At 36.3% G+C, this 27,541-nt stretch overlaps 1 protein-coding gene across 26 annotated transcripts in view; it reads right to left on the reverse strand.

The window, feature by feature from the left end:
• The window catches only part of ANK2 (ankyrin 2), a 752,311-nt gene that overhangs the window by 600,919 nt on the left and 123,851 nt on the right, over positions 1 to 27,541 (reverse strand). For 10 of the 26 annotated variants that reach the window (XM_074228654.1, XM_074228648.1, XM_074228638.1 and 7 more), the window contains exon 1: positions 20,314 to 20,663. The exons of 2 other annotated variants lie outside the window; for them this stretch is intronic. In XM_074228654.1, coding sequence (XP_074084755.1) covers positions 20,314 to 20,454 — 141 coding nt within the window. In that variant the 5' untranslated portion in view covers positions 20,455 to 20,663. Of the gene's footprint in view, positions 1 to 19,855; positions 19,927 to 20,313; positions 20,664 to 27,541 lie in introns of those variants that run through there. 14 more of the 26 variants (XM_074228671.1, XM_074228664.1, XM_074228668.1 and 11 more) reach the window with 4 other exon arrangements.

Below are 27,541 nucleotides of genomic sequence, written 5' to 3' on the forward strand. Positions count from 1 at the left end.
CATCCTTAGGTATAGGAATATTTTTTCTTGATCATAGGATAATAGATTTGATACTGGAAGAGACTTCAAGGGTTGGAAATTGAAGCCCAAAATAGTAACTGTTGGAGATAGGATTTGAACCCAGATCTTCTGGTCCTAGCATACTTTTTCTTTTAAAAAATATAGTATTTAAAATTTTATTTTTTCTCATTTACATGTAAAAACAATTTTTAACATTTTTTGAGTTTCAAATTCTCTCCCTACCTCCCCATTCCCCTTATTATGTAGGCAAGTTATTTGATATAGGTTCACATGTGTAGTCATACAAAATAATGTAAAAGAAAACATATACCAAAATAATAATAATAATAATAAAATTTTAAAGTCTGCTTCAATCTGCATTCAGACTCCCATCAATTTTCTCTGGAGATGGATTTTTCATCATAAGTCCTTTGGAATTATCTTTACCTGACTTATTAGGTCAGATCAGAAAAGATCCACTGAGTCCTAGACTCAGGAAGTCAGTAAACATTAGATTCTTATTTGCTGTGTGACCTTAGGCAAGTTACTTAATCCCATTGCCTCACAAAAGAAAAGAAAGAAAGAGAGAGAGAGAGAGAGAGAGAGAGAGAGAGAAAGAAAGAAAGAAAGAAAGAAAGAAAGAAAGAAAAGATCTACTGCATCCATCTGGATTCCTTCCTTCTTTTTCTCTTATGCTTATTTTGGCAGATAAGTGAAAACACTGTAAATCAGTGGCTTGTCCTGCCATCATTGCTAAGGGAACTCTAGAGTCACAGAATGCCAGGGAGCTATTTTTTTCCTTTTCTAGTACAAAGGGCTATAGGGATTTCCCATGGGATCTTTCACATAACAGCCACAATACTTTTTGGCATCATTGATTGCTATGATAATAAAACAAAGAGAATTTTACAGTGGTAAAGACCCCCATGGACACCTATACTTTTCAGACTATGGACTCAAGGATAAGCTTTATACATATATGGGCCCATGCCTCCATCCAATAAGGATGCCTCCATCCAATAAGTTATGTATATATGTATATATGTATACATATATATGTATATGTATATATGTATATATATAATATATATGTTTATATGTATATACATACATATACAATTTAAGTTGAACAGTGTAGAATGTCCAAGTCTGGTCATGAAGAAGAGGTGTGAGAAAGAAGCACTCTCCTTTCTTTGCAGAAGTATACATTTGAAAGGGATGAAGAAAGAAAAGACGGTCAGAGACAAAGGAAGTAGAGAGAAGAGGAGACAGCAAGGAAAAGGAAGAGGAGGAAGATGAAGGAGGAGGAAGAGCAAGAGGAGGAGGAGGAGTGGGAGACAAATCAATATAGAGACAGAGAAAGTTGGAATTGGTGGGGAAGTAATAGCTTTGGAATACTATATAAGCTATCGGTCAGTAAACAAGTGTTTATTCAATGCTTATTGTGCTTAAGGTACTTGCTAATCGCTGGAAACACAAACAGAATCACAGAATTTTCCAGGTGTACAGGAATTTTAAGTCTGTCTAGCCCAATCCTTTTGTGAAAGAAATCTCCATTCTTAACAGAACTTACAAGTGATTATCCAAGGAGGAGGAACCCATCACCTATCTAGACAAGTCATTCTACTTTGAGGCAGCTCTAATAGGAATATTTTTCCAGACAATATGATGTAATGGTAAGTTTTTCATCATACTTTCTTTATATTTCTTATTATTAGGGTTTGCTCTCTAGTCAGCTTTGTTCCTTTCTTTTCCAAGTGAAATCTTATTAAATCCCAAATTTTAATCTCTGTAACTGTAGTTAATAATATGAATCAGTGGCAGCATTTCTTTACCTGCCAACACTATTCCCTTGATACCTTATCCTTGTGCATCTACCTCAAGAAAGGATATTTTTCTCTCATCTCTCTATCCATTCTCCTAACCCTGCATGTCAGCTCTACCTTGCTGCTTCTCTATGTCTATAACTTCACTTTGGAAAATGCAACCTGATTAAGCCAACTCAAAAAGGTTCTTCTGATATTCATGGACCAGCCAAGGATAAGAGGGAAAAACTCCCGAATAAGGAAATCTGGACTCCAGTTCCAATCCTTCCAACTAACAAATTGCATGACCTTCCTTTGCCTTTCCAAACTTTAGTCTCCTTACATAAGATATGAGTAGATTGATAATCCCTCAAATCTCTCAGATTCAAAAATTCAATGAATTTTTTTTTTTTACCACAGTCGATATAGTATCAGACTTGGAGTTAGGAAGATCTGATTTCTTATCTTACTTCTGACACTTACTGGTTATGTGAATCTGACAAATCATTTGATTTTTCTCAGTCTCAATTTCCTCATTTGTAAATTGAGGATAATAATAGCACCCTGTAAGAAATGATGAAGGGGATGAGAGGATTTATCTGAAACAGAACAAAACAAAGTAAATAAAATCAGAAAAACATTGTACATAGTAGCAGCAATATTGTGATGATGATTATCTCTAAGAGATTAAGCTATTCTGATCAATAAAATAAACTAAGACAATTCCGAAGAACTTATGATGAAAAATGCTATCTACCTCCAGAGAAATGGACTGAGTATAGACTTACATAAATGGTTTTTCTTTATTTTTCTTGCTTTTTTGCAATATGACTGATATAGAAATATTTTATGAGACTGCTTACCTTCTCAATGGCAGTGAGGGAATAATGAATAGGGAATAATGTGAAACTCAACGTTTTTTAAATTAATGTTAAAAATAATTTTCAAAATAAATAATAACACCTATCTTACAGGATCAGGATGACCATGAAGCTCAAGCTACTTAACCCATGTAGAATGCTTTGCAAACCTCAAAGCAATATAATGCTAGTTATTAATACTTACCAATATATAAGTGTTATCTAAAGTTCAGATGGGCTGCTGAAGGAGTTTATCTTTGACAGTCTTTTAAATTTTTTTTTTATTTTTCCAGGTACATGCTAAGTGTCTGAGGCAGACTGGAACCCAAGTTCAGTGTCTATCCCCAAAGCCATGCTGCCTCTCTCTCTCACAAGAAGAAACTTTCAAAGTCTGTTCTCCTGAAGGAACTCTAATCCTTGGCTTTATAATAAAAGTTATTTTGACAGTTTTGGAAAGTATGACAAGAAGAATGAAGAGAAAGAATATAAAAATGAACCAAAACATGACAAGCAAAACTTTCTATGTCATTCTTCTTAAATATGGTCTGAAATCACAGGAGGAGAGGCAGAGATGTATTGCAACTTCATACTTGGTTCTTGAACCATGAACCAACTCTCCAAGTTTATAGTCAGAGAATACCAAAAGTAAGCAATCTCCTTGTTCTTGGATCTTTGTCCCTTGGCTTAGCATTTTACATTTATTTTAAGAGTATCTTTCTGTGGGATGCCGGTTGGTCCACAAATATCTCCCACCAGAGTGGTAAGTTCCCAAATATTTAATATACTTGATTGAATTCTTCTTCATATAACTAGACTTAAAAGAGTTTATTTATGATAGGCTTCCAAATTTATATTATCCAAAATTACCTAATCTTCAAAGGTCAAACATATGTGCATAGTAATACATTAAGGGTCCAATAAGAATACTTTCATACTTTAAGGACTCATTATTTCAAAGGTTCCCATATAGTTATCGCTGATGCTAATCTATGAGGAAGGAAGGAGGGATGGTAGGAGGGAGGAGAAAAGTAAAGAAAGGAAGAAGGCAAAAAGGAGGAAAGAAAGGAATAAAAGGAAGAAAGCAAGAATTTTTAATAAGCACCTACCATGTACCAGATACTTTACCATATCTCTCAGTTGATCTTCACAGAAATCTTGGTGGTTTTATGGTCTTTTTTTTTTAAGTTTTAAGGCAATGGTGTTAAGTGACTTGCCCAATGTCACACAGCTAGGTAATTATTAAGTGTCTGAGGCCAGATTTGAACTCAGGTACTCCTGACTCCAGGGCTGATTCTCTATCCACTGTGCCACCTAGTTGTCCCTTATTTTTAAGATCTTCATTAATATTTCTATTATTATCCCCATTTTACAGTGAAGGAAACGGGCAGACAGAGGTTAAGTGACTTGTCCAAGACCATACAGCTATTAAGTCACTAAAATGATTTGAAATCACATCTTCTTGAATAGAGACCCAGAGTGATGACCAACCTTGATGGATTTGCTCATTCCATCAGTGCACCTATCAGGGACAATTTTGGGGTATCTGTGATGGAGAATACCATCTGTATCCAGAGGAAGAATCGTGGAGTTTGAACAGAGACCAAAGACTATCACTTTTAATTTAGGGGAGAAAACCCCCATTATCTTATTATGTAATTCTGCTATCTCTTATACTTAATTTTTCTTCCTTTAAGGATATGATTTCTCTCTCATCACATTCAATTTAGATCAGTGTATACCATGGAAACACTGTGAAGACTAACAGATTGCCTTCTGGGGTGGGGAGATTAGGGGGAAAATTGTAAAACTCAAAATAAATAAAATCTCAAAAAGAAAAAAAAGAGAGACCCAGAGTTCTATCCACTGGGCCACCTAGCTGTTTTTGTATTAGTAGAAAATTGTATGAGTTACTAGAGCCAAAAAACTTCTTCATTTCATGCCAACATTCTGGTGATGAATTTCTCCAAGCATAGCTAGGCTGGTACTCATATCAAATGCATGGTTAGTCATTAAGCCTACACATACCCATAGTCTTTCAAGTCTGCCAGACCATGTGCTCTGCATGTAAGATTTTAGGAATTCGAGAGAAAGGTCAAATATATTTTCTACTTATGGATCCTATTACTAAAATATAGTGTTTAATTTCTGAGCAAGCAAAAGAGGCACCTTTTCACTGAGAGAGAGTTAGGTTAAAATCTCACCATCAGTTAGTTACTAGCTATGTGAATATGGGAAATTACTTTAATTTTCCAAGTCTTCTTTCCCTTGTCTGTTCAAAAAGGATAATAATAATAACTGCAGAGCCTATCTCACATGTAATTATGAAGATCAAAATGAGATCATGCAAAAAAAATCATAAACCTTATTACTGGATTACTGAGAAAATAAAACTATCTAGTGAATGGAAAAAAAGAGTTGTGATTTACTAAATCATTTATATCATTTCAATTTATTTAAATCATTTCAATTCACTTAAAATTTTCAAGGTTCCATTCTAAAGATAGAGAAATGGTGAAACATCTACAGTATTTGTCATTTATTGTATGGGGACATGGAATAGGGAAATTATTAGAGGGCGATGTCAAGTTCTTCTAAAGAATTTCAGGTAAAAGTCTTGGAATCATTTTCCATACTTAAAGGTCACATGGTATTTAAAAAAGGGAGAGGATGATGAGACCAGTTACTGGTGGGGAGCTTACAGGATGAGGGGAGAAACCTGAAATTTAAAGTCCGTATAAAAGAGAAAGAGTAGATACTGACAAAGACAGGAAGGAGAGAAGGGAAATGGAGGAGGGAGGGAGGAGAGGGAGAAGAAGATGAAGAAAGGAGAGGAAAGGAAGAGGAAAAACAAGAAGAGTAAAGAGGAAGAAAGAAAAGAAAAAGAGGAGGAGGTGAAGAGGAAGGAAAGAGAGAAAGAGAGAGATTAAGAACAGAAATGGGAGGGGTGGCTAGGTGGCACAGTGGATAAAGCACTGGCCCTGGAGTCAGGAGTACCTGGGTTCAAATCTGGTCTCAGACACTTAATAATTACCTAGCTGTGTGGCCTTGGGCAAGCCACTTAACTCTATTTGCCTTGCAAAAACAACAAAAAAAAAATAGAATTAGAACATTACAATGATTCGAGTACATTTTCTTTCCTACAGTCTTCAGACCTGGTATCAGGACAAGTATAGGATGGTTCAAACAATAGGCATGTATAAGATGTAAGAACACATTTTTGGGTCTTAAAATTGCTTTGGGGAAGAGGAAATGGTCTCCTGACCCCATAGATTCAAAATATTCAGGCATATATATTTCATTGTATTTCACTGTATTCCCAGAGTGAAGCTGAGAAACACTGGTTTGATGCTGTTGTCCTCAGTGACTCCGTTTCATTTTGACCTCAAGAGATGTTGACTTAACAGAATAACAATTCAGTGAAATAAATGTTTCTATCAAGGGAAACAAGACTTTTCCTCACTCACAAAGTCACTCTTTGGTCTGGGAATGATGGATGATTTATCTCCTCAGGAGCTAAATTAATTTATTACATCAAAAGATCTGAATCTATATGAATAATCTCAAAATACAAAGCAATTTCTCCACACCTTGATTAACAGTCTCCATGAATTTTTATGTCCAAGATAAAAATGCACTACCTGTCATTTTTTTACTTTCTGGAGAGGAGCCTCTCCCAGCTCTGATAGGTTGGGTCTCCTTCCTCTACAACAGATACACAGTCTGTCAGAATTTGGGCTTCTCTGACCTTGGTTTGCAAGAGCACCTAGCTGTGTGATCTTGGGCAAGTCACTTAACCCCATTGCATAAGCAAACAAACAGACTGATAGACAGACATAGACAAACAGACAGATAAATAATATAAAATAAAAGACACAGGACTTCCTGGACAAAGCCAAGATGGTGGTGTGAAGCTAGAAAACTCCCAGAGCTTTTCCCTTAATAACTTTAAATAAAGTCTCTAAACAGGGGCAGTGACAGAACGCACAGAAAAATGAAATAAGTTTTCAACTCAAGATATCATGAAGGAACTTCAGAAATGGTCTGTCTCACATGGATATGGGTAGAGCATACCAACACAGGTGGAAAAACTGAGAAATCAGCAGAAAGCTTTTAGCTACAGTGCAGCTCACATCCCAGCTCAACAGGCCAGCAATGAGGATCCCAACCCTGATGTGAAACGTAAAGTTCAAGCCCCAGAACACTAGTTCAGTGTTGGGCTACCCTAACACAGGGAACAAATTGCAAATAACTGAGATGCCAGAGCAGAAAACCAGGGACCAGGTAGACCTCCAGGGTCTACTACCCAAGGAGCAGAGTTCAACTATCAAAAAGAACAAAAAAAAAGAGGTTGGAAAGCTATGATTCTGATAGGGACAATAAAAACACCATCTCAGTGACACATGCCTACATGAGAAGCCCCAAAGGGATTTATGAATTGATCTCAAATTCAGAAAGACCTCTTAGAAGAATTCAAAAAGGATTTCAAAACCAAAGAGAAGAAAAAGAAAAATTGAGAAAAGATATGAGTATCATGCAGGAGAATTATGAAAAATTGACTGAAGAAAACAATGCCTTTAAAAGTAAAACTGATCAAATGGAAAAAACTGCTTTAAAAATAAAAGTGATCAGGGTGTCTAGGTGGCACAGTGGATAGAGCACCAGCCCTGGAGTCAGGAATACCTGAGTTCAAATCCAGCCTCAGACACTTAATATTTACCTAGCTGTGTGGCCTTGGGCAAGCCACTTAACCCCATTGCCCTGAAAAAACTAAAAAAAATAAAATAAAATAAAAGTGATCAACTGGAAAAGGGAAAACTATTGCTTTAAAAGTAAAATTGAACAACTGGAAAGGAAAAATCTCATCAAAAGTTAACCAACTGGAAAAGGAAACACAAAAGGCTAACTAAAGAAAATAACCCTAAAAATAAGAATGAGACAAATAGAAATTAATGACGCTGAGACTCCAAGATTTAAACAAAATCAAAAGACTAAAAAATGGAAGAAAATGTGTGATTTTTTTCTAGAAAAAAATGACTGACCTGGAAAATAGATCCAGGAGACATAATTTATGAATTATTGGTCTACCTAAAAAAATCACAATCAGAAAAAGATCCTAGACAATATCTTTCAGGAAATTATCATGGGAAAATGTACTAATATCCTAGAACTTGACAATTAAAATAGTTCTTCAAAAGAATCCATAGATCATGCCCAGAAAAAGATTCCAAAATAAAAACTCAAAGAAATATTGTAACCAAATTTCAGAATTCTCAGCTAAAGAAGCAAATAATATAAGCAGCCCAAAAAAAAAAGGCAATTTAAGGGGGCCACAGGATTAAGCAGAACTTATCAGCTTCAACATTAAAAGGATTGGGGGGGCAGTTAGTTGGCACAGTGGACAGATCACCGGCCTTGGAGTCAAGAGGACCTGAGTTCAAATTTGACCTCATACACTTAATAATTACCTAGCTGTGTGACCTTGGATAAGTCACTTAACACCATTGCCTAGTCTAAAAAAAAGGATTGGAGGAACTAAAATATGATATTCCAAAGGACAATAGAGCTTGACCTACAATCATAAATCAACTCCCCTGCAAAATTCAGCATATTCTTTCAAGACAAAAAAAATGGACTTTCAGCGAAATAAGGACTTTCAAAGTTACCTGATAAAAAGACAAGACCTCAACAAAAAAAAAAAAAATTGATCTTCAAATATAAGACTCAAGAGATGTGTAAAAAGGTAAACAGAAAGAATAAAATAAAATCTTAGTCAATAAAACTAAACTGTCTACATTCCTACACAAGAATACAATCTTTATAACTCTTCAGAATGTATTTCTCTTAGGCAAGTTGAAATGAGATACTTAGAGGTTGTGAGTATAAATTGATTATAATGTGATAATATTTTAACTCAAAAGGATTGTATTTCTATTGGGACAGTTAGAGGGAATGTACTTAGATACACACAGAGGGTGTGAATATAAATTGATTATGATGTGATAATGCTTATGACTCTTGAGAAATCCTGTCCAATAGGACAGTGAGGGAAGTCTAGTTGGGTGTGGGTATGAAGTGATTATGATACATGGTGCTTATAACCCTTAAGAACTGTACTTCTATCATATAGGAGTATATTTTGTCAAGAAAGGAAGGAGGGGCTAATAAAAGGGAGGGAAAATTAAAAGTAAAGAAAAAAGGGATAAGGGGAAAGGAGAAAGAAAAAGTACAAACAGGAGGAAGAAGGATGTAGAGAAATACAGAGTAGTTTTGTACAACTGTATGCCAACATAACTGTGAATGTTCATGGGATGAATAAAACAGAAGATGATAGCAGAGTGGATTAAAAACCAGACTCCTACAATATGCTGTTTATAAGAAGCACATTGAAGCAGAGAGATACACACAGGGTGAAAGAAAAAGGTTGAAGCAGAATATATTACTCTAGTATAGCAGAAGAAAAAACAAAATAAAACAAAATAAAAAATTTGGTAGCAATCCTGATCACAGACAAAGCAAAAGCAAAAATAGATCTCATTAAAAGGGATAAGGAAGGAAACTACATTTTCCTAAAAGATATCAGTCAATGAAGTAATATCAATATTAAATATATATGCACTAAGTGGTATAACGTCCAAATTATTAGAGGATGAAATAAATGAATTACAGGAAGATAATAGGCAGCAAAACTCTACTGGTAAGGGACTTCAAACTCCCTCTCTCAGAATGAGATAAATTTTACCACAAAATAAAGAAGAAAGTTAAGAAGGTGAAAAGAACTTTATAAAATTTAGATATGATAACTGTCTGGAGAAAATTGAATGGGGGATAGAAAGGAATATATTTTCCTCTCTGTGGCACATAGCACCTATACAAAGATTGACCATGTATTATTAGGACATAAATACCTCACAATCAAATGTAGAAAAGCAGTTTTCAATGCATCCTTTTCTAAATCATGATGCAATAGTAATTACATGTATAAAAAGATCATAGAAAGATAAACTAAAAATTAACTGGAAACAAAATAACCTAATTGTAAAGAATGAGAGGCTCAAACAACGGATCATAGAAATAATCAACTATTGCATCCAAGACAAAGACAACGATAAAACATCATACCAAAACTTGCATGATGTAGCCAAAGCACTTACTGGGGATATGCTTTATCTCTAAATGATTGTATGAATAAAATGGAGAAAGAGAAGATCAATGAATTGGGCATACAACTAAAAAAACTAGAAAAAGAATAAATTTAAAATTCTCAAATAAATACCAAATTAAAATTCTAAAAATCAAGATTAAAGAAATTTTAAAAATTGAAAGAAAACTATTGAACTAATAAATAAAACTGAAAGTTGGTTTTATTAAAAAAAACAACTGAATAGATAAACCTTTGGTTAATCTTATTTTTAAAAAAGAAAGAAGAAAAACAAATTACCCATATCAAAAATGAAAAGGGTGAACCAATAAGGAGAAAATTAAAATAGTAATTTGAAGTTATTTTGTACAACTGTATGCCAATAAATCTGATAATATAAGTGAAATGGATGAATATTTTTAAAAATATACATTTCCATATTAGCAAAAGAGAAAATAAAGTATTTAAATAACCCCATTTCAGAATGTGAACAAGTTATTAATAAACTTGCTAAGAAAAAAATCTCCAGGGCTAGATGGATTTACAAATAAATTCTACAAAACATTTAAAGACTAATTAATTAGAATTCTTTATAAACTATTTGAATAAATAGGTGAAGGAATTCAAATTCAGTTTATAACATCAAAATCAGGCTGATACCTTAACCAAGAAGAGCCAAAGCAGAGAGAGAAAACTTTAGACCAATCTCCATAATGAATATTGTTGCAAAAAAATTTTAAATAAATTTTAGCAAAGAAATTACAGCAAGTTATCACTAGTATAAAACACTATTATTGCCAGTTTTGCAGGAATGGTTCAATATTAAGAAAACAATCAGTAACAAATATTAGGAAAACGTATCAGTAACAAAGTTTGCAGAAATCACATGATTATCTCAAACAGATCCTGGAGAAACCTTTGACAAATTACAATACCCATGCCTATTCAAAATACTGGAGAGTATAGGAATGAAGGGAGTTTTCCAAAGCAGATTTCTCAGGATTGTCCTTGCTGAGGGGAACTGAATCTATCATAGTTGATCATCTCACAATGTGGCTGCAAATGTGTACATTGTTCGGATTCTGCTCACTTAGCATCAGTGTTAATGCAAGCACAGACTTTTCTAAAGTCTAACTACTCATGATTTCTTATATTAACAATAGTACTCCATCACATTTAGGTACTATAACTTTGGTCATTCCCCCATTGATAAGCAGCCCCTCAAATTCCAGTTCTTTAAGACTACAAAAAAAAGCTGCTATAAATATTTCTGTCTATGTGGATCTTTAGTCCTTTTTTATGATCTCTTTGGGAGATAAAACTAGTGGTGGTGTTGTTAGATAAAATGGTTTGCCCAATTTTATTGCCCTTTGGGAAAAATTCCAATTGCTTTAAGTATCCATTTCCTAGCTGATGGTAACAGGAGTTATAATTTAAGCTATTGTTTCAAGTCATTCCATCTATGCAAGTCAAATCTTTTTGTCTTTTAGTATTTCTTTTATATATAAGAAATACCTGTCCCATGCTGTTCATTATTATAACAACAAAATCATTAACAATCAAAATGAATAATTGAAGATTTACAAAGTACTTTATACATATTTTGATTTTATTCTCATAGCAAACCTGTGATATAGGTACTATTACCATCTCCATTTTACAAATGAGGGAAATGAATCTGAGTATGCCCAGGCAGAATTTGCACTCGGGTCTTCTTTATTCCAAATTGTATCTATACAATTGATGTCTCTATATTGCTCTATCCATAAACCCAGATGTCAATCAAAACCTAAGCCTTACACAATTTGTCCAGGAGTATCAAGATAGGAAGTAGAAGGGGGAGAGTCCAAAGAGTGTGAGGAAAAGGAGCCAAACACCACTCTCATTACAGAGCAAGTTCTCCCAGGACTGAACCTGGTCCTGACTCCATAAGTAAGTCCACAGCAAGTAAGAGCTTTCCTGAAGAAGGGAGTAATCTGGGAGTGGCTAGGTGGTACAGTGGATAGAGCACCAGCCCTGGAGTCAGGAGGACTTGAGTTCAAATCCGCCCTCAGGCACTTAATAATTACCTAGCTGTGTGGCCTTGGGCAAGCCACTTAACCCCATTACCTTGCCAAAAAAAAAAAAAGATCAAAGAAGGGAGTAATCAAGTATACAAACCCCCTGAGCACAGAATCAATTCTTAAATTTTATAGAAATATGGTGAGTTCTTTATAATACATTGCAAAAGTTTTAAAATTGTTTTTAGCAGTATCCAAGCCAAATGGTTTTATATGACTTAATACATTCTGACCTTTAATACAATACAGTAATAAGGTATGGATTTTGAAATTCTATTATACCATACTACAAATAATTTCATTTTGAACAAGGACACAATTTTATAGATTGATTTCAAAGACCATAATCTCATGGGGGGATACAATATGCAAACAATATGGACAAAGCAAGCTATATACACATACACATACACACACACACACATATAAATGACATATAAATGATGAATAGGAAATAATAGAGGGAAGGTGGAAAGTTTGGGAAAAGCTTCCTATAGAAGGATCTATATTAAAGTGGATCAAAATTATGTTGTATATACATGTATAATGGTTTAAATTTGACTTATCAGTTCAGTATCAATTCCTCCTAGAGCTTATTTAAACTGAAGCATAGACTTAGTTCTTCTCAACAATTGTGTTCAAAGACAATTCCAAAAGACTTGTGATTCTGAACGTAGACCAAAGCATACCATTATTACTTTTTAAAATTTATTATTTATTTTTTCTCTCTTATGCTTTTCCCTTTTGTTCTGGTTCTTTTATAACATGATTAATATGGAAATATATAAAACATGATTATACACATATAACCTATATCAGGTTGTTCAATGCCATGGGGAAGGAAGAGGAAGGGAAAAAATTAGAATTCAAAATCTTACAAATGTGAACACTGAAAATTATCTTTACATAGAACTAGGAAAACACAAAAGACTATTAACTGAAATAGAAAAGAAAATATAAACAGAATCATAATATATTGTGTTTCATCCACAATAGTCCACATAGTGTTATCAAGTCATGAGGTTTATTTATGAATTTCCAAACTGCTGCTGAGATCACTGAAATGCTGAGATTTAAGTGATACTGAAAGCTTCTTGAAGCTCTTTTTCATTAGCACCAGAATGACATATTCCAAAAGAACAACACATTTGTTCATACCCTCTCAAAATTTACAAGCAAAGACTCAAAACTGAACTGAACAGCCATTTGATGCTAGTTAGTGTTTCATTGAAAATCAAATGATGTTTTGAAGGATTTCCTGCTAGATCATAAGGTCTTCTCTTTTCAAAATGGTCTTAGAGGCCAGAGTTCAATCCCTTTATTTTAAGTATGAAGAAATGAAGACCCAAAAAAAGTTATATAACCTAATTAAAGTCATACAGGTAGCTAGTGACAGATGGATTTAAACACTAGTCCTCTGTATTCAAACTCAATGATTTTTCATTATCCTGCATTACCTCTAAACCTCCTTGAAACAGTTTACTGTATTCATCTTGCTCCTTCCCCACACCCCAGTCCTAGACTAGCCCAAGAAACCTTGTTTATCATCTCCATCTCCTTCCCTTCCCTGACTTCCTTCCAGTCCCAACAAACATCCCATCTTCTATCTATAGGAAACCTTTTCCAACCTCCCTTAAGATTAGTGCCTTCCAAAGGACAGCTAAGTGGCACAGTGGATAGAGTAGCAGTCCTGGAGTCAGGAACACCTGAGTTCAAATCTGCCTCAGACACTTAACAGTTACTTAGCTGTGTGACTTTGGGCAGGTCACTTAACCTCAATTGCCTCATCAAAAAGAAATAGATAGATACAGATATAGATAGATATAGATGTAGATATATAAATCTATAGATATATAGATATTATTGCCTTCCCTCTCTTGACCATCTCCAATTTATCCTACCTTTAGTTGTTTGCATGTTGTCTCTCCCATCAGACTGTGAGCACCTTTGAGATAAAGAGTCTTTGTACCTCAGAGCACAGCACAGTGCCTGGAACATAGTAGGTGCTTGCTGACTGACTGAAATTGTAGGGGTTCAACAAATAAGTATGGAATTGAATTACACAAATTCATATTGGGCTTTCTTTTTCAAGTTGGTCAGTGCTATGCTCTAGAAACTGTATTTCAGCTTGGGGATGAGTCTGTCAGTCAGGAAAGTCTATCCTTAGCTCAAACAGGAGGGGAGGCGGGTGTGTCTGTGTGTGTGTGTGTGTGTGTGTGTGTGTGTGTGTGAGAGAGAGAGAGAGAGAGAGAGAGAGTGTATTCATCTAGATATTGCATCCATATGCTTCTGTAGCAGAGTGCTACATTTACTCACATCAAAATGGCATCCAGTCTTCATGCTTTCTGCCAATATCTATAATCCATTCAAAGAAAGTCATTTTTGTTTTCACTTTAATTCTCTTTGACAAAACTGTTGCGGAGAGCCATTAACATCTGTGGGTTCTTGTCAAATTCTCCATGGACCTTTTATGACAAACCTTTCTCACTGTGCCCAGACCTCTAAAGAGCTGCTTTACACAGGATATTCCCACAGCTGCCCATCTTGTTGGAGGGGAAGCCAGGTCTAATGAGAAGGCATGAAAAAAAAACAAATCTATGGAATAAAGGATGTGGAAGAAGAACTTGATGGACAATACTACTCATCCCTCCACCTTGAATTACATTAGTTTTCAAGTTTACTAAAGAAAAGTGTTGTTGGCGTTTTTTTCTGAATCAATTTGTCTGCAGAGATTTTTTTCCCATCAAAATCATCCCAAAGTTGCATTATGAGAACCCTTCAGTCAAAGTACCGCTATATATCAGCACTCTGTGCCTTCTTTTCTATCTATTCTCAATGGAGCTGTCAAGACGGAGTCAGATTAATTTCCAGGATACACAATCAGCACCTATCATTTTTGCCAAGTTCCTTCCTGGTCTATACAGCTTCAACAATCACTTTAACATGTGAGATGTTGAGGGTAAGAGACTACACTAATCAAAATAACCCCAGATGTAACAGAATGAGTACTGTGGTCAGGAAACTGACCCATAGCTTTCTCAGACCTCTTAGTACAATCTCAGATTTCACACCCAGTCCAGCTAAGTCCCTGGCATAGTAAACAGTAGCATCTGGCTTTCATGTGGGATGCTATATACAATGGGCTGGTCCATAACTTTAGTCTCCTTCAGGCATTTAGATAGATGGGCTAAAAGCCCAGTGTGTTATAATAACCCTGAAAAGCTTTTGGCTCTGACTGTGAACACATTAGCATTAACTTAAATCTGTTGCTTTGTTTACTATAAGAGATATTTGCTTGTGCTTTCTGCATAAATGGAATCAGTTCAAGAGATCCAAGTTTGAAAAATGAAATATACAGTTGGCCAACAGCCTCTTTTCACAACCACTAGTTCCCCCCCACACACCCACTAAGTAGCATTGCTTGCTCCTCTTAATTATACATTCTCAATGAGAGATAATCTGAATCTCATGAACCTCTAAGGAACATTCAAAACTCATCATTTGCCCTTTCCTGTTTTCTTACTTAACCTGGAAGCCTGAGACAAGTGATGATGTTCCATGGTTCCTTGAAGATGTCACCATTTAAAAATGTTACACATGCAACCCTTGCTCCCACTTAAAACCGGAGAGTTGCGGAGAATAGTGCTCCAATTATTCTTAGAGAGGCCAAGCAGAGCTATGAGGACTAATTTCTTCCAAAAGCCTGTATTTCATGGGGTATTTATCTCCCCTCACTAATGCAATCTGATTGTTGCAGCTTGAGGAAATAACCAATAACTATTGCAGGTAAGGTTTCTAACAAATGAGTTTAAATGGCACATGATCAGTTTATTGCTTTTACAAATGGGTATAAATGCTATCCTGGATCAATTTGTAATATATATCCAGATTTAAATAGCCTCAAAATGAATTCCTGAATCTCATGATGCCTGGACAAAATGAGATTTGGTAATTAACAGATGGGTATCCATTTACCATTATAGAGAAGAATAATGCTGTGTTGTCTTTTAAATTACATTACATTTATTAACAGACATTGCTATGTTCTGTTCATTTGCACCATTCATCAATCAGCAAGCATCTACTGGGCACCAATACTCTTCCGGGCACTTTGCAATAATTCAAAACAGGATGAATATTAAAGTTTTCACTTTTAAATTGAATTTGTTAAAAATGAGGTTGACCTTTGGGGGGGGACACAGTTTGTATGATTTGTATGATTCCCAAAAATCAAGTGGAATAAATTCATACAGACTTCCTTGTGAATTCAATTTCTTCATGCTTGAACAAAATTTTAAATGGACAAGTCACTTAACCTCTTGACCTCAGTTTCTTCATCTGTAAAATGTGGGAATTGAACAAAATGGCCTCTAAAATTCCTTACAATTCTGAAACTGTGAAACTAATAGTTAATTTTCAACAAGCGAAAGCTAGTATTGCGATGGGCAGGACTTGAACCCAAGTTTTTCTGATTCTGAGACAGGACTTCTAACTATACCAGAGTGCTTATAGTTTAGGCTTTCCAATTAGACAAAGAGCTGCCCAATAACTTCTAATGATTCATTATTTGGAAGAGCAGCAATATCAAAAGATTTTTGCCTGGCCCACATGTTAACCATAAATAATTTGTTAGGCATAACAAATAGGGCAGCCTTAGCATCACAAACATTGGTTCAAATTCAGTTCAATTCACTAAATCTAAGTGATCAAGACACTCTCTAAGACTGAATATTAAAGACTGTTAGCAAGAGAAGAGAGTTTTCTCTTCCAGCATTCCTTATGGGTCCAGACAAAACAAACAAAAAAAGGTGCCATCTTAAGAAAGGTGATATTACATAAATAGCCTATATCAGATTACTTGCTGTCTTGGGGAGGAAGGAAGAAAAATTTGGAACTCAAAATCTTACAGAAATGAATGTTGAAAACTATCTGTAAAGTGGAAAATTGAATTGGGAAAAAAAAGAAAAAAATTTTAAGTATTAAATGTATATGCAGATCATTTCATTGAATGTAAAGTGTGTATATATACAGGATCTCAATGTGCTTTGTAAGTGATTTGATAAAAGACTTTTCATTGACTTATTTTTTTCTTAGACAAGGTACTAAATAAAGGTATTAAATAAATAAATATAAATAAATAAAATCAAGACTAACTAGACACAGACTTGACATCTGGTTGACTGGAGTTGACATCTGGTTGACTGGTAAACAGCACTTATCAGAAGAGGAAGGTTCAAATCCAGTCTCTTTGGCTAAAGGACAAGTGAAAATTCAGGCAAGTCACTTCATCTTTCCAGGCCTCGATTTCTTCAATTATAAAATTTGGGGGTTATATTAGACAATCTTCTAAGGCCCAATCCAGCTCTAAATTTATGATCCTGTGAACCTCTGTGAGTCTCACAGAGTATGCTATCCTGATTTAAGTCATATTCCTTTAGGATAGGAGGTCCCAACTCTGACATATAAACTAGCTATATGAACCTGGACAGATCACTTGACCCCTTTAAGGATCAATTTACATATATGCTTTAGTAAGAGAGAATTTCATACTGTAAGTTTCCTTTACCAATAAAATCATCTATCTAGTCCAGCCCCCCCAAAAAAGGTCTTTTCTAATTCTAAGTCCTACTTAGTTCAATGCTCTCTTTGAAAATGAGGAATTAATGTTCAGAGAAGGAAGTGATTTGCCTAAGGTAAACAGTGACTGGACTGACTCCAAATTCTAATTACCTAGTGGCTTTGGACAAGTCACTTGAACTCTGATCCTTGACTTCCTCAAATGTAAAATATATAGGTTGGACTAGAAGCTCCCATAAGTCCCTTTGGATTTAAACATCTCTAATTGGTAAATATCTTCTAATAAAAATAAAATGAAGGTCTGATGTAGGCCCCTGAATGAAAAATGAAGTATCATTTCCACCCATCCACCTAAACACAGGTAAGAAGCATTCTTTAGGTAAGATACCACTCAAATGAAATGTAGTCCTTGGCATGGAGCCCTCAAAAGAGGTGTGGTCAGAGGGATAGAGCACAGAAGGGAAAACTGAATCCTACAAATATTTCTAAATCATGAGCTTTGAATCTGGGCATCCCTTAACCTTGAGAGTTCATGGAGAGATTTCAGAGGTGAATGAACTTGTATGCTGAAAATATTACATCTTTATTTTCACTGACCTTTAACTGAAATTGAGCATTTCCTTCAATTATTCAAAAACATTATTCTAAGGTGACCATGAGCTTCCAAAGGGATCCATGCCACAAAAAAGTTTAAGAACCCCTGATCTGAATGATTGTTTGTGACATATTGACCTGTTCTCTCCTGATGAATTTAGCAAAGTGAGCACAGCTGGCTCCTTGAATAGCCAGTGTGAAGCAGGGAACAAGACTACTGGTCCTGGGTCTTAGACAGACATAATCTTAGCTGTCCCCAAGAACATGAAGAAAGGACAAAAAGAGAAGTGCCCAGAGAACAGGAGGTGAGGAGAGGTTCTCCTCACCAATACTGTCCTCAAAAGAGAATAGAACCCACTCTGTATTAGAGCTTACTCAACTGCAGATCAAAGGCATGAAAAAACAGTCCATCTCCACTACTCTGTGAAAGTGGAATCAAGGGTGGGGCCGGGTGCTTGTCCATTGTTTGACGTTCTCAGACTTAATAAATGGACAGGGAGAGCCCTTCTGTCACTAGCCTCTAGTGAGAAGCCTCGTGTTTTCTCTCCATCACCTGAACCCTCTCACCCAAAAGCTTCTCTAACCCCCAAAATGTTTCCAGATTCACTGAGTGGTTCCTCATCCTATTATTGATCCAGTGATCACACACACACACACACACACACACACACCAATTAGCAGACTGTAAACGTTGCCTTTACATTTGAAGACAATAGCTCAAATTCTTGCCTTTTGCTTTAGACAAGAGCATCACTGCTCTTTCTAGGATCCTGCATTTATGGCAAAGCAGCTCCCCATTCTTTCACATCTAATTCCTATTTACAGCACACACACCCCCCAAACCAGAGTGAGAATGAGGGCTGGAAAGGACTTTAAGAAGTTATCTGAGATATCCTCCTCCTGCCCTGCCTCTTCCTGCAGGACCACACCTAATCCAACTCAGGCAGATGAGATGCTTCAAGTTTAAAGGTCTAAAACTGGTTTATTTTCTTGTAAGATGCCTTTTCGGGAAGGTGGAGGGGGGTGGGGGGTGGGGGGTGAGAGGGAAGAATTCTTTCTTACCAGTGAACAACCCCAGGGATTAAAAACTGAAGAGTCCTTGCGGCTTTTTATTCAAATGGTGTTCCCAGCAGGAAACCCAATCCATTAAATTACTGGGAAAGGAGAGGAACTCCATCATTCTTCTATATGGAGCACCTGCTCTGACAGCTGATCCTGCCTAATTTGAATTTCCCTTATTTTTCTAAAATGCTACTTTCTCGCCATTCCCAGATCCAGTGTCCCAGTTCCTGGTTTGCCCTGCTCTCCCCATCACCACCTACTTGGCCAAGGCAGGATAAGGGTGGCACCCAGGAAATGGGCTCATAGATGGATCTCAGTGGGGAGCAGGGATATGAAAGCAACACCCGCCCCCTCCCTACACACACACACACACACACACACACACACACACACACACACTTAAGTGTTCATTTGAATCAATCTAAGATACTTTGAGTTCGTTCACATATTTAAAAACCTGAAATCCGTTCATTTTTCCCAATCGAAAAACCTGATCCACCCATCATAAAAATAGAACAGAAAAGCACATCACGGAGCTTTGGGGGGAATGAAGCAAGGCGCGGAAAGCTGGTGGGGACGTGTCCGCACCCGCGCCGCAGCCCTGGTCCAGGATCAGAAGGGGAGCAGCCCTGCGCTAGCCCCAGATGACTGGAGGGAGCTGTTCACAAAGAGCCGCAGCCCGCAGCCCTGGCTCAGCCCAGCCCCGCTCTCCCACCCACCCCCAGGCCTCGCTGCCTCAAGATCCCCGGGAGGACTTACAGCGACCAGCAGCCCTGCCCTGCGCAGTGTGCCGGGGAGCCGGCGGCCGAGGCGGCCGGGGGGAGGCTGCGAGCCGGGCGGATCCGAGCGCTCGGGCCCGGCTGCCGCCGGAGCCTCCCGCGGGCTGCTGTCTCCGAGACGGCCGCCCCGGGAGCAGACTTTCCGATTACAGCTCGAGTCCTGTAATCCATGTGTTTGGGGCTGGCCAGTCCCAGCTGCCCGCCCAGCACCACATGATCAGCGCTGACATCAGACCGGCCTGAGCATGACAGCCCATCACCCAGCCTGGTCTGCGCCCCTTCCTCGCGTCCTAGGGGCAGCTTGGGATGACGCTTGGCAGGTGGCTCGGGGCCCCGCCCTACTCCAGTGCCTCCCGAGTTATTTTTTATTTTGTTATTTTTTGCAGAAAGCTCAGAAAGTAAGAAAAGCACTGGGATCTGTTTGCAGCCAGAACGTACCAGACATATGGGGAGCAACTGGAGCCTCGTGCTTGGTTCATGGAAACACAGGGATGAAGACTGTCTAGATGCCAAACCATGGAAGTGATTTCGTGTGTAAATGACTACCGAGCTTCCACCTTCCAAGAGATCATCTTTCATAGCATAACAAGTTTATTTTCTCTCTCTCTCTCTCTCTCTCTCTCTCTCTCTCTCTCTCTCTCTCTCTCTCTCTCTCTCTCTCGCCTGGTCCATAGAAAATAGGGGTGTGGATTTAGGGAAGAATACAGCAACAACTTCACCCCCACATAGAATCCTGAAACAGCAAGAAAACTTAATTAAAACCATTTCCAGTCACCCCGCCCTACCATTCACTGCTGCAAAAAAAAAAAAAAAAAAAAAAAAAAACTCCTTGGAAGGTCAAGCTCTTTCTATCTTTCCTCTTTCCATCTGGCTTGCCCTTGTGGTCTGGCCCAGCCACATGAGGAACAGAGGATATTCTGTTTCCTCGTTTTCCAAGTGAGATTTAAGGAAAGAAAAGATCAATTCCTTTTTTCATGTGGCCATTGGCTCTGAGCCCTGTCTCAATTTCAGCAAGTATTTATTAAGTGTCCTGTATGTATCAGGCATTAAAGATACAAAGACAAAAAATAAAACAATCCCTACCCTCAAGGACCTTACATTTTTCTTTTTTTTAAATAGTTTTATTTAGAGTGGGGAAAATATGCAAAGTAAACATAAAATACATATACAAATTAATTTGGGAACTTGTGATGGAAAATACAATCCACTTTCAGAGAAAAAAAACTATGGTGTCGGAATGCAGACGAAAGCATATTTTCACTTTTTAAAATGTGTTTTATTTTTTTCTTTTTATCATGTTTTTCCCCTTTTGTTCTGCTTCTTCTTTCACAACATGACTAATTTAGACTTATGTTAAACATGATTATACATACATAATCTATATATCTATCACTATCATAGGTAAGGGGGAAAGAAGGGAAAGAGGTAATAAAATGTGGAACTCAAAAACGTACAAAAATATGAATGTTGAAAACTATATTTGCATGTTATTAAAACATAAAAACTTTCAAAAAACAAATTAATTTTGAGGAGAGGGGAATCAGTGGTAACAAGAGGATCAGGAAAGACCTCACCCAGGAAGTGGTCTTTGAACTATCCGTAAGGGAACTATGAATGTCAAGACACAATGCAGAAAGGTAGAATGTCACAGCTTGGGACACGGGCCCAGAGGTGGATAATGGAACATCATAGTTTAGGGAGGGCAAGGAGACAGCCAATAGGCCACTTCAGTATGACTTCAAAATATATAAAGGTGGATAATGTAAAATTAATTTGGAATGATGATTTGGAACCAAATTGTGAAGACTTTAAAAGGCAACTAAAGGAATATTCATTTCATCTTGGAGACTATAATAAGGGAGCAAAAGATTGGATCTACACAGCTAAATGGAAAGGAGATACTAACCTCTTTATAGAGTTTCTGTTACTAAATCCCAACATAATCATAGAGTTCAAAATATTGAGTTGGAACAGATCACAGAAGCTATCCAGAGGTCTCATCTTACAGAAAAAGAAACTGAGACTCAAAGGCAGCACTGTTAGTACAGGTACACTGCATAAGTAAATAGGCAGGAGAATCTCCACTAGCATCCCTGTCCATGTGGATGATCCCAGCCTAACCCAGACCCCATTTTGTGAGGGGTTTTGTCCAGTTTCTCTTCTGACTTTGCAGACTCTTCTATCTCCTTCCTCAGTATTACAGCCTCTCCAATCCCACTCTTTCTAGTTCTCCTTTATGTATTGCCTTTCCTTGTTAGAAAAGAAAATCCTTGAGGGTAGACTCTTTTCTAGCATTTAGCATATTACCTGGAAGATATTAAATGCCTAATAAATTATCTATCTATCTATCTAGTCAGTCACAACATTACTTACCAACCTATTTAGAGCATTTGCCTCATATTATCATTTCAATATCTTATCCCACCTACTAGAATTCAATAGGTTCTTTGAGACCAAACACTATTTTTTAACAACTTTGCATAGAGTGTTAGCCAAAAAAAAAAAAAGAATGGCTAGATGAATTTTGTTTGTCTGAGATTATTCTCTGGTGAAAACAAGAGCCCCTTCTTTAGGCACTATGCTTTTATTAATGCAATGACAAGCAACTGAATTGTGGTAATAGAGGAAAAATTATCTCCTACCTGATGCCAGGACAAAAATATCATTTCAGTTTTACATCTCAGCTCATGAATGCATATCTAATGTTCCTGACAATTGGATCTACATTTTTATGTATTTTCCACTAAAAATTGAAATATTTATCTTGTCCCTAAATTGATAAGGAATCTGCTAGTAAAGCTCATTTTAAGGGTACAACAAGGTTCACAAGTGTTTTTTTAGATTATCCTGTACAAAAGGAAATGAAATGAAATGGATATTTTCCTTCCCTTAAGTATTCTTCAATTATACTTACTTCCTTGGGAATGTCTAACCTTTTACTTCAAAAGGCCAATCAACTTTGAAAAGAAGACAAATCATACTTCTCAACTATTCCTCTGAACAAAGCATGCCAACAGAGATGACCTTTGTTCCTTTTACCTCTTACAGTCTGATCTAGGCTTTGCTTTTAGTTGTTATTTTTTAACATGTTTCTTTTCTAAAATCAAAGGAAATGTAAGCAGTACAGCAGCATATATTTTAACTATATGAAGACTGTTGACACAATTGAGGCTTGAAGTCTTTTGGGTCAGACCTATGATTTCATTAACATGAAGCACTTCCAATGTGGAAATTCCTTCTACTCATCTATATTAATTACATATCTATAATTTATAATCTTTTTAAATTAATTTTTATTAAAGATATTATTTGAGTTTTGCAATTTTCCCCCAATCTTGCTTCCCTCCCCCCACTCCCCCACAGAAAGCATTCTGTCAGTCTTTACTTTGTTTCCATGTTATACCTTCATCCAAATTGGGTGTGATGAGAGAGAAATCATATCCTTAAAGAAGAGAAGTCTCAGAGGTGACAAGATCAGACAATAAGATATCTGTTTTTTTCTAAATTAAAGGGAATAGTCCTTGAACTTTGTTCAAACTCCACAGCTCCTTATCTGGATACAGATGGCACTCTCCTTTGCAGACAGCCCAAAATTGTTCCTGATTGTTGCACTGATGGAATGAGCAAGTCCTTCAAGGTTGAACATCACTCCCATGTTGCTGTTAGGGTGTACAGTGTTTTTCTGGTTCTGCTCATCTCACTCAGCATCAGTTCATGCAAATCCCTCCAGGCTTCCCTGAATTCCCATCCCTGCTGGTTTCTAATAGAACAATAGTGTTCCATGACATACATATACCACAGTTTGCTAAGCCATTCCCCAATTGAAGGACATTTACTTGATTTCCAATTCTTTGCCACCACAAACAGGGCTGCTATGAATATTTTTGTACAAGTAATGTTTTTACCCTTTTTCCTCATCTCTTCAGGGTATAGACCCAGTAGTGGTATTGCTGGATCAAAGGGTATGCACATTTTTGTTGCCCTTTGGGCATAGTTCCAAATAGCTCTCCAGAAGGGTTGGATGAGTTCACAGCTCTACCAACAGTGTAGTAGTGTCCCAGATTTCCCACAACCCTTCCAACAATGATCATTATCCTTCCTGATCATATTGGCCAATCTGAGAGGTGTGAGGTGGTACCTCAGAGAAGCTTTAATTTGCATTTCTCTAATAATTAATGATTTAGACAATTTTTTAATATGGCTATGGATTGCTTTGATCTCCTCATCTGTAAATTGCCTTTGCATATCCTTTGACCATTTGTCAATTGGGGAATGGCTTTTTGTTTTAAAAATATGACTCAGGGGGCGTCTAGGTGGCATAGTGGATAAAGCACTGGCCTTGGAATCAGGAGTACCTGGGTTCAAATCTGGTCTCAGACACTTAATAATTACCTAGCTGTGTGGCCTTGAGCAAGCCACTTAACCCCATTTGCCTTGCAAAAATCTAAAAAAAATATGACTCATTTCTCTGTATATTTTAGAAATGAGTCCTTTGTCAGAATCATTAGTTGTAAAGATTGTTTCCCAATTTACTACAGTTCTTTTGATCTTGGTTACATTGGTTTTATCTGTGCAAAAGCTTTTTAATTTAATGTAATCGAAATCATCTAGTTGGTTTTTGGTGATGTTCTCCAACTCTTCCTTAGTCACAAACTGCTCCCCTTTCCATAGATCTGACAGGTAAACTAGTCCTTGATCTTCTAATTTGCTTATAGTATTGTTTTTTATGTCTAAGTCCTGTAACCATTTGGATCTTATCTTGGTAAAGGGTGTGAGGTGTTGGTCTAATCTAAGTTTCTTCCATACTAACTTCCAATTATCCCAGCAGTTTTTATCAAAGAGGGAGTTTTTATCCCAATGGCTGTACTCTTTGGGTTTATCGAACAGCAGATTACTATAATCATCTCCTGCTTTTACACCTAGTCTATTCCACTGGTCCACCACTCTATTTCTTAGCCAATACCAAACAGTTTTGATGACTAATGCTTTATAATATAATTTTAGATCAGGTAGGGCTAAGCCACCTTCTTTTGCACTTTTTTTTTCATTAAGCTCCTGGCAATTCTTGACTTTTTATTCCTCCATATGAATTTACTTACAATTTTTTCTAACTCATTAAAGTAATTTTTTGGAATTTTGATTGGTAGGGCACTAAACAGATAGTTTAGTTTTGGTAGAATTGTCATTTTTATTATATTAGCTCTACCTATCCATGAGCAGTTGATATTTGCCCAGTTATTTAAATCTAATTTAATTTGTGTGAGAAGTGTTTTATAATTGTTTTCAAAAAGACTCTGAGTCTGTCTTGGCAAATAGACTCCCAAGTATTTTATATTGTCTGAGGTTACTTTGAATGGGATTTCTCTTTCTAGCTCTTCCTGCTGTATCTTGCTAGACATATAAAGAAAAGTTGAGGATTTATGTGGGTTTATTTTATAACCTGCAACTTTGCTAAAATTGCTAATTGTTTCCAGTAGCTTTTTGGATGATTTCTTGGGATTCTCTAGGTAGACCATCATGTCATCTGCAAAGAGTGAGAGCTTTGTTTCTTCCTTCCCAATTCTAATCCCTTCAATTTCTTTTTCTTCTCTAATTGCTGAAGCTAACATTTCTAATACAATATTGAATAGTAGTGGTGATAATGGGCATCCTTGTTTCACCCCTGATCTTATTAGGAATGCCTCTAGCCTCTCCCCATTGAATTTAATGCTTGTTGATGGTTTCAGATAGATACTGCTCATTATTTTAAGGAACAGTCCATTTATTCCTACACTCTCTAGTGTTTTTTGGTAGGAATGGATGCTGTATTTTGTCAAAAGCTTTTTCAGCATCTATTGACATGATCATATGATTTCTGATGGGTTTGTTGTTGATATAATTGAGTATACTAACAGTTTTCCTAATATTGAACCAACCCTGCATTCCTGGAATAAATCCTACTTGATCATAATGTATTATCCTAGTGATAACTTGTTGTAATCATTTTGCTAAGATTTTATTTAGGATTTTTGCATCTATATTCATCAGGGAAATAGGTCTATAATTTTTTTTCTTTGTTTTAACTCTTCCTGGTTTAGGTAACAGCACTGTATTGATTTCATAGAAAGAGTTAGGCAGAGTTCCATCTTTCCCTATTTTTCCAAAGAGTTTATATAGAATTGGAATCAATTGTTCCTTAAATGTTTGGTAGAATTCACTTATGAATCCATCAGGCCCTGGAGAATTTTTTTTAGGGAGTTCCATAATGGCTTGTTGAAGTTCTTTTTCTGAGATAGGGTTGTTTAGGTATTTAATCTCTTCTTCATTTAACCTGGGAAACTTATATATTTGTAAATATTCATCCATTTCACTTAGATTATCAAATTTATTGGCATAGAGTTGGGCAAAATAATTTTGAATTATTACTTTAATTTCCTCCTCATTGATGGTGAGTTCACCTTTTTCATTTATGATACTAGCAATTTGGTTTTCTTCTTTCTTTTGTTTAATCAAATTGACCAGAGGTTTATCAATTTTATTGGTTTTTTCATAATACCAACTTTTGGTTTTATTTGTTAATTCAATAGTTTTTTTTGCTTTGGGTTTTATTAATTTCTCCTTTAATTTTTAGAATTTCTAATTTAGCATTTAATTGGAGATTTTTGATTTGTTCTTTCTCTAACTGTTTTAGTTGCATGTTTAGTTCATTGATTTCCTCTTTCTCCAATTTATTCATGTAAGCATTTAGAGCTATAATATATCCCCTGAGAGTCGCTTTGAATGAATCCCATAGGTTTTGGTATGTTGTTTCATTATTATCATTATCTAGGATAAAATGGTTAATTCTTTCTATAATTTGTTTTTTGGTCCACTCATTTTTTTAAAATGAGGTTATTCAGTTTCCAGTTTGTTCTGGGTCTATGTCTCCTTGGCCCAATATTGCATATGACTTGCATTGTGATCTGAGAAAGATGTATTCACTATTTCTACCTTTCTGCAGTTGATCATTAGGTTTTTTTATGTCCTAATACATGGTCAATTTTTATATAAGTTCCATGTACTGCAGAGAAAAAGGCATATACCTTTCTATCCCCATTCAGTTTCCTCCATAAGTCTACCATATCTAATTTTTCTAACTATCTATTTACATCCTTAGATTCTTTCTTGTTTAGTTTATGATTCGATTTATGTAGATCTGAGAGTGGGAAGTTGAGGTCTCCCACTAGTAGAGTTTTGCTGTCTATGTCTTCCTGCAGTTCTTTCAGCTTCTCCTCTAAGAATTTGGGTGCTGTCCCACTAGGTGCATATATATTCAGTATTGAAATGATTTTATTGTCTATGGTACCTTTTAGGAGGATAAAGTTTCCTTCCTTATCTCTTTTTAATGCTATCTATTTTTGCTGCTGCTTTGTGGGAGATAAGGATTGCTACCCCTGCTTTTTTTACTTCAGCTGAAGCAAAATATATTTTGCTCCGACTTTTTACCTCTACTCTATATGTATCTCTCTGCTTCAAATGAGTTTCTTGTAAGCAGCATATTGTAGGATTCTGGTTTTTAATCCACTCTGCTATTTGCTTATGTTTTAAGGGAGAGTTCATCCCATTCACATTCAAGGTTATGATTACTAATTCTTTATTGTCCTCCGTGCTATCTCCCCCTCTATATTTTCCCCCTTTCTCCACCCCT

The sequence above is a fragment of the Macrotis lagotis genome, chromosome 3, assembly GCF_037893015.1.
Source record: "Macrotis lagotis isolate mMagLag1 chromosome 3, bilby.v1.9.chrom.fasta, whole genome shotgun sequence".
NCBI lineage: Eukaryota > Metazoa > Chordata > Mammalia > Peramelemorphia > Peramelidae > Macrotis > Macrotis lagotis.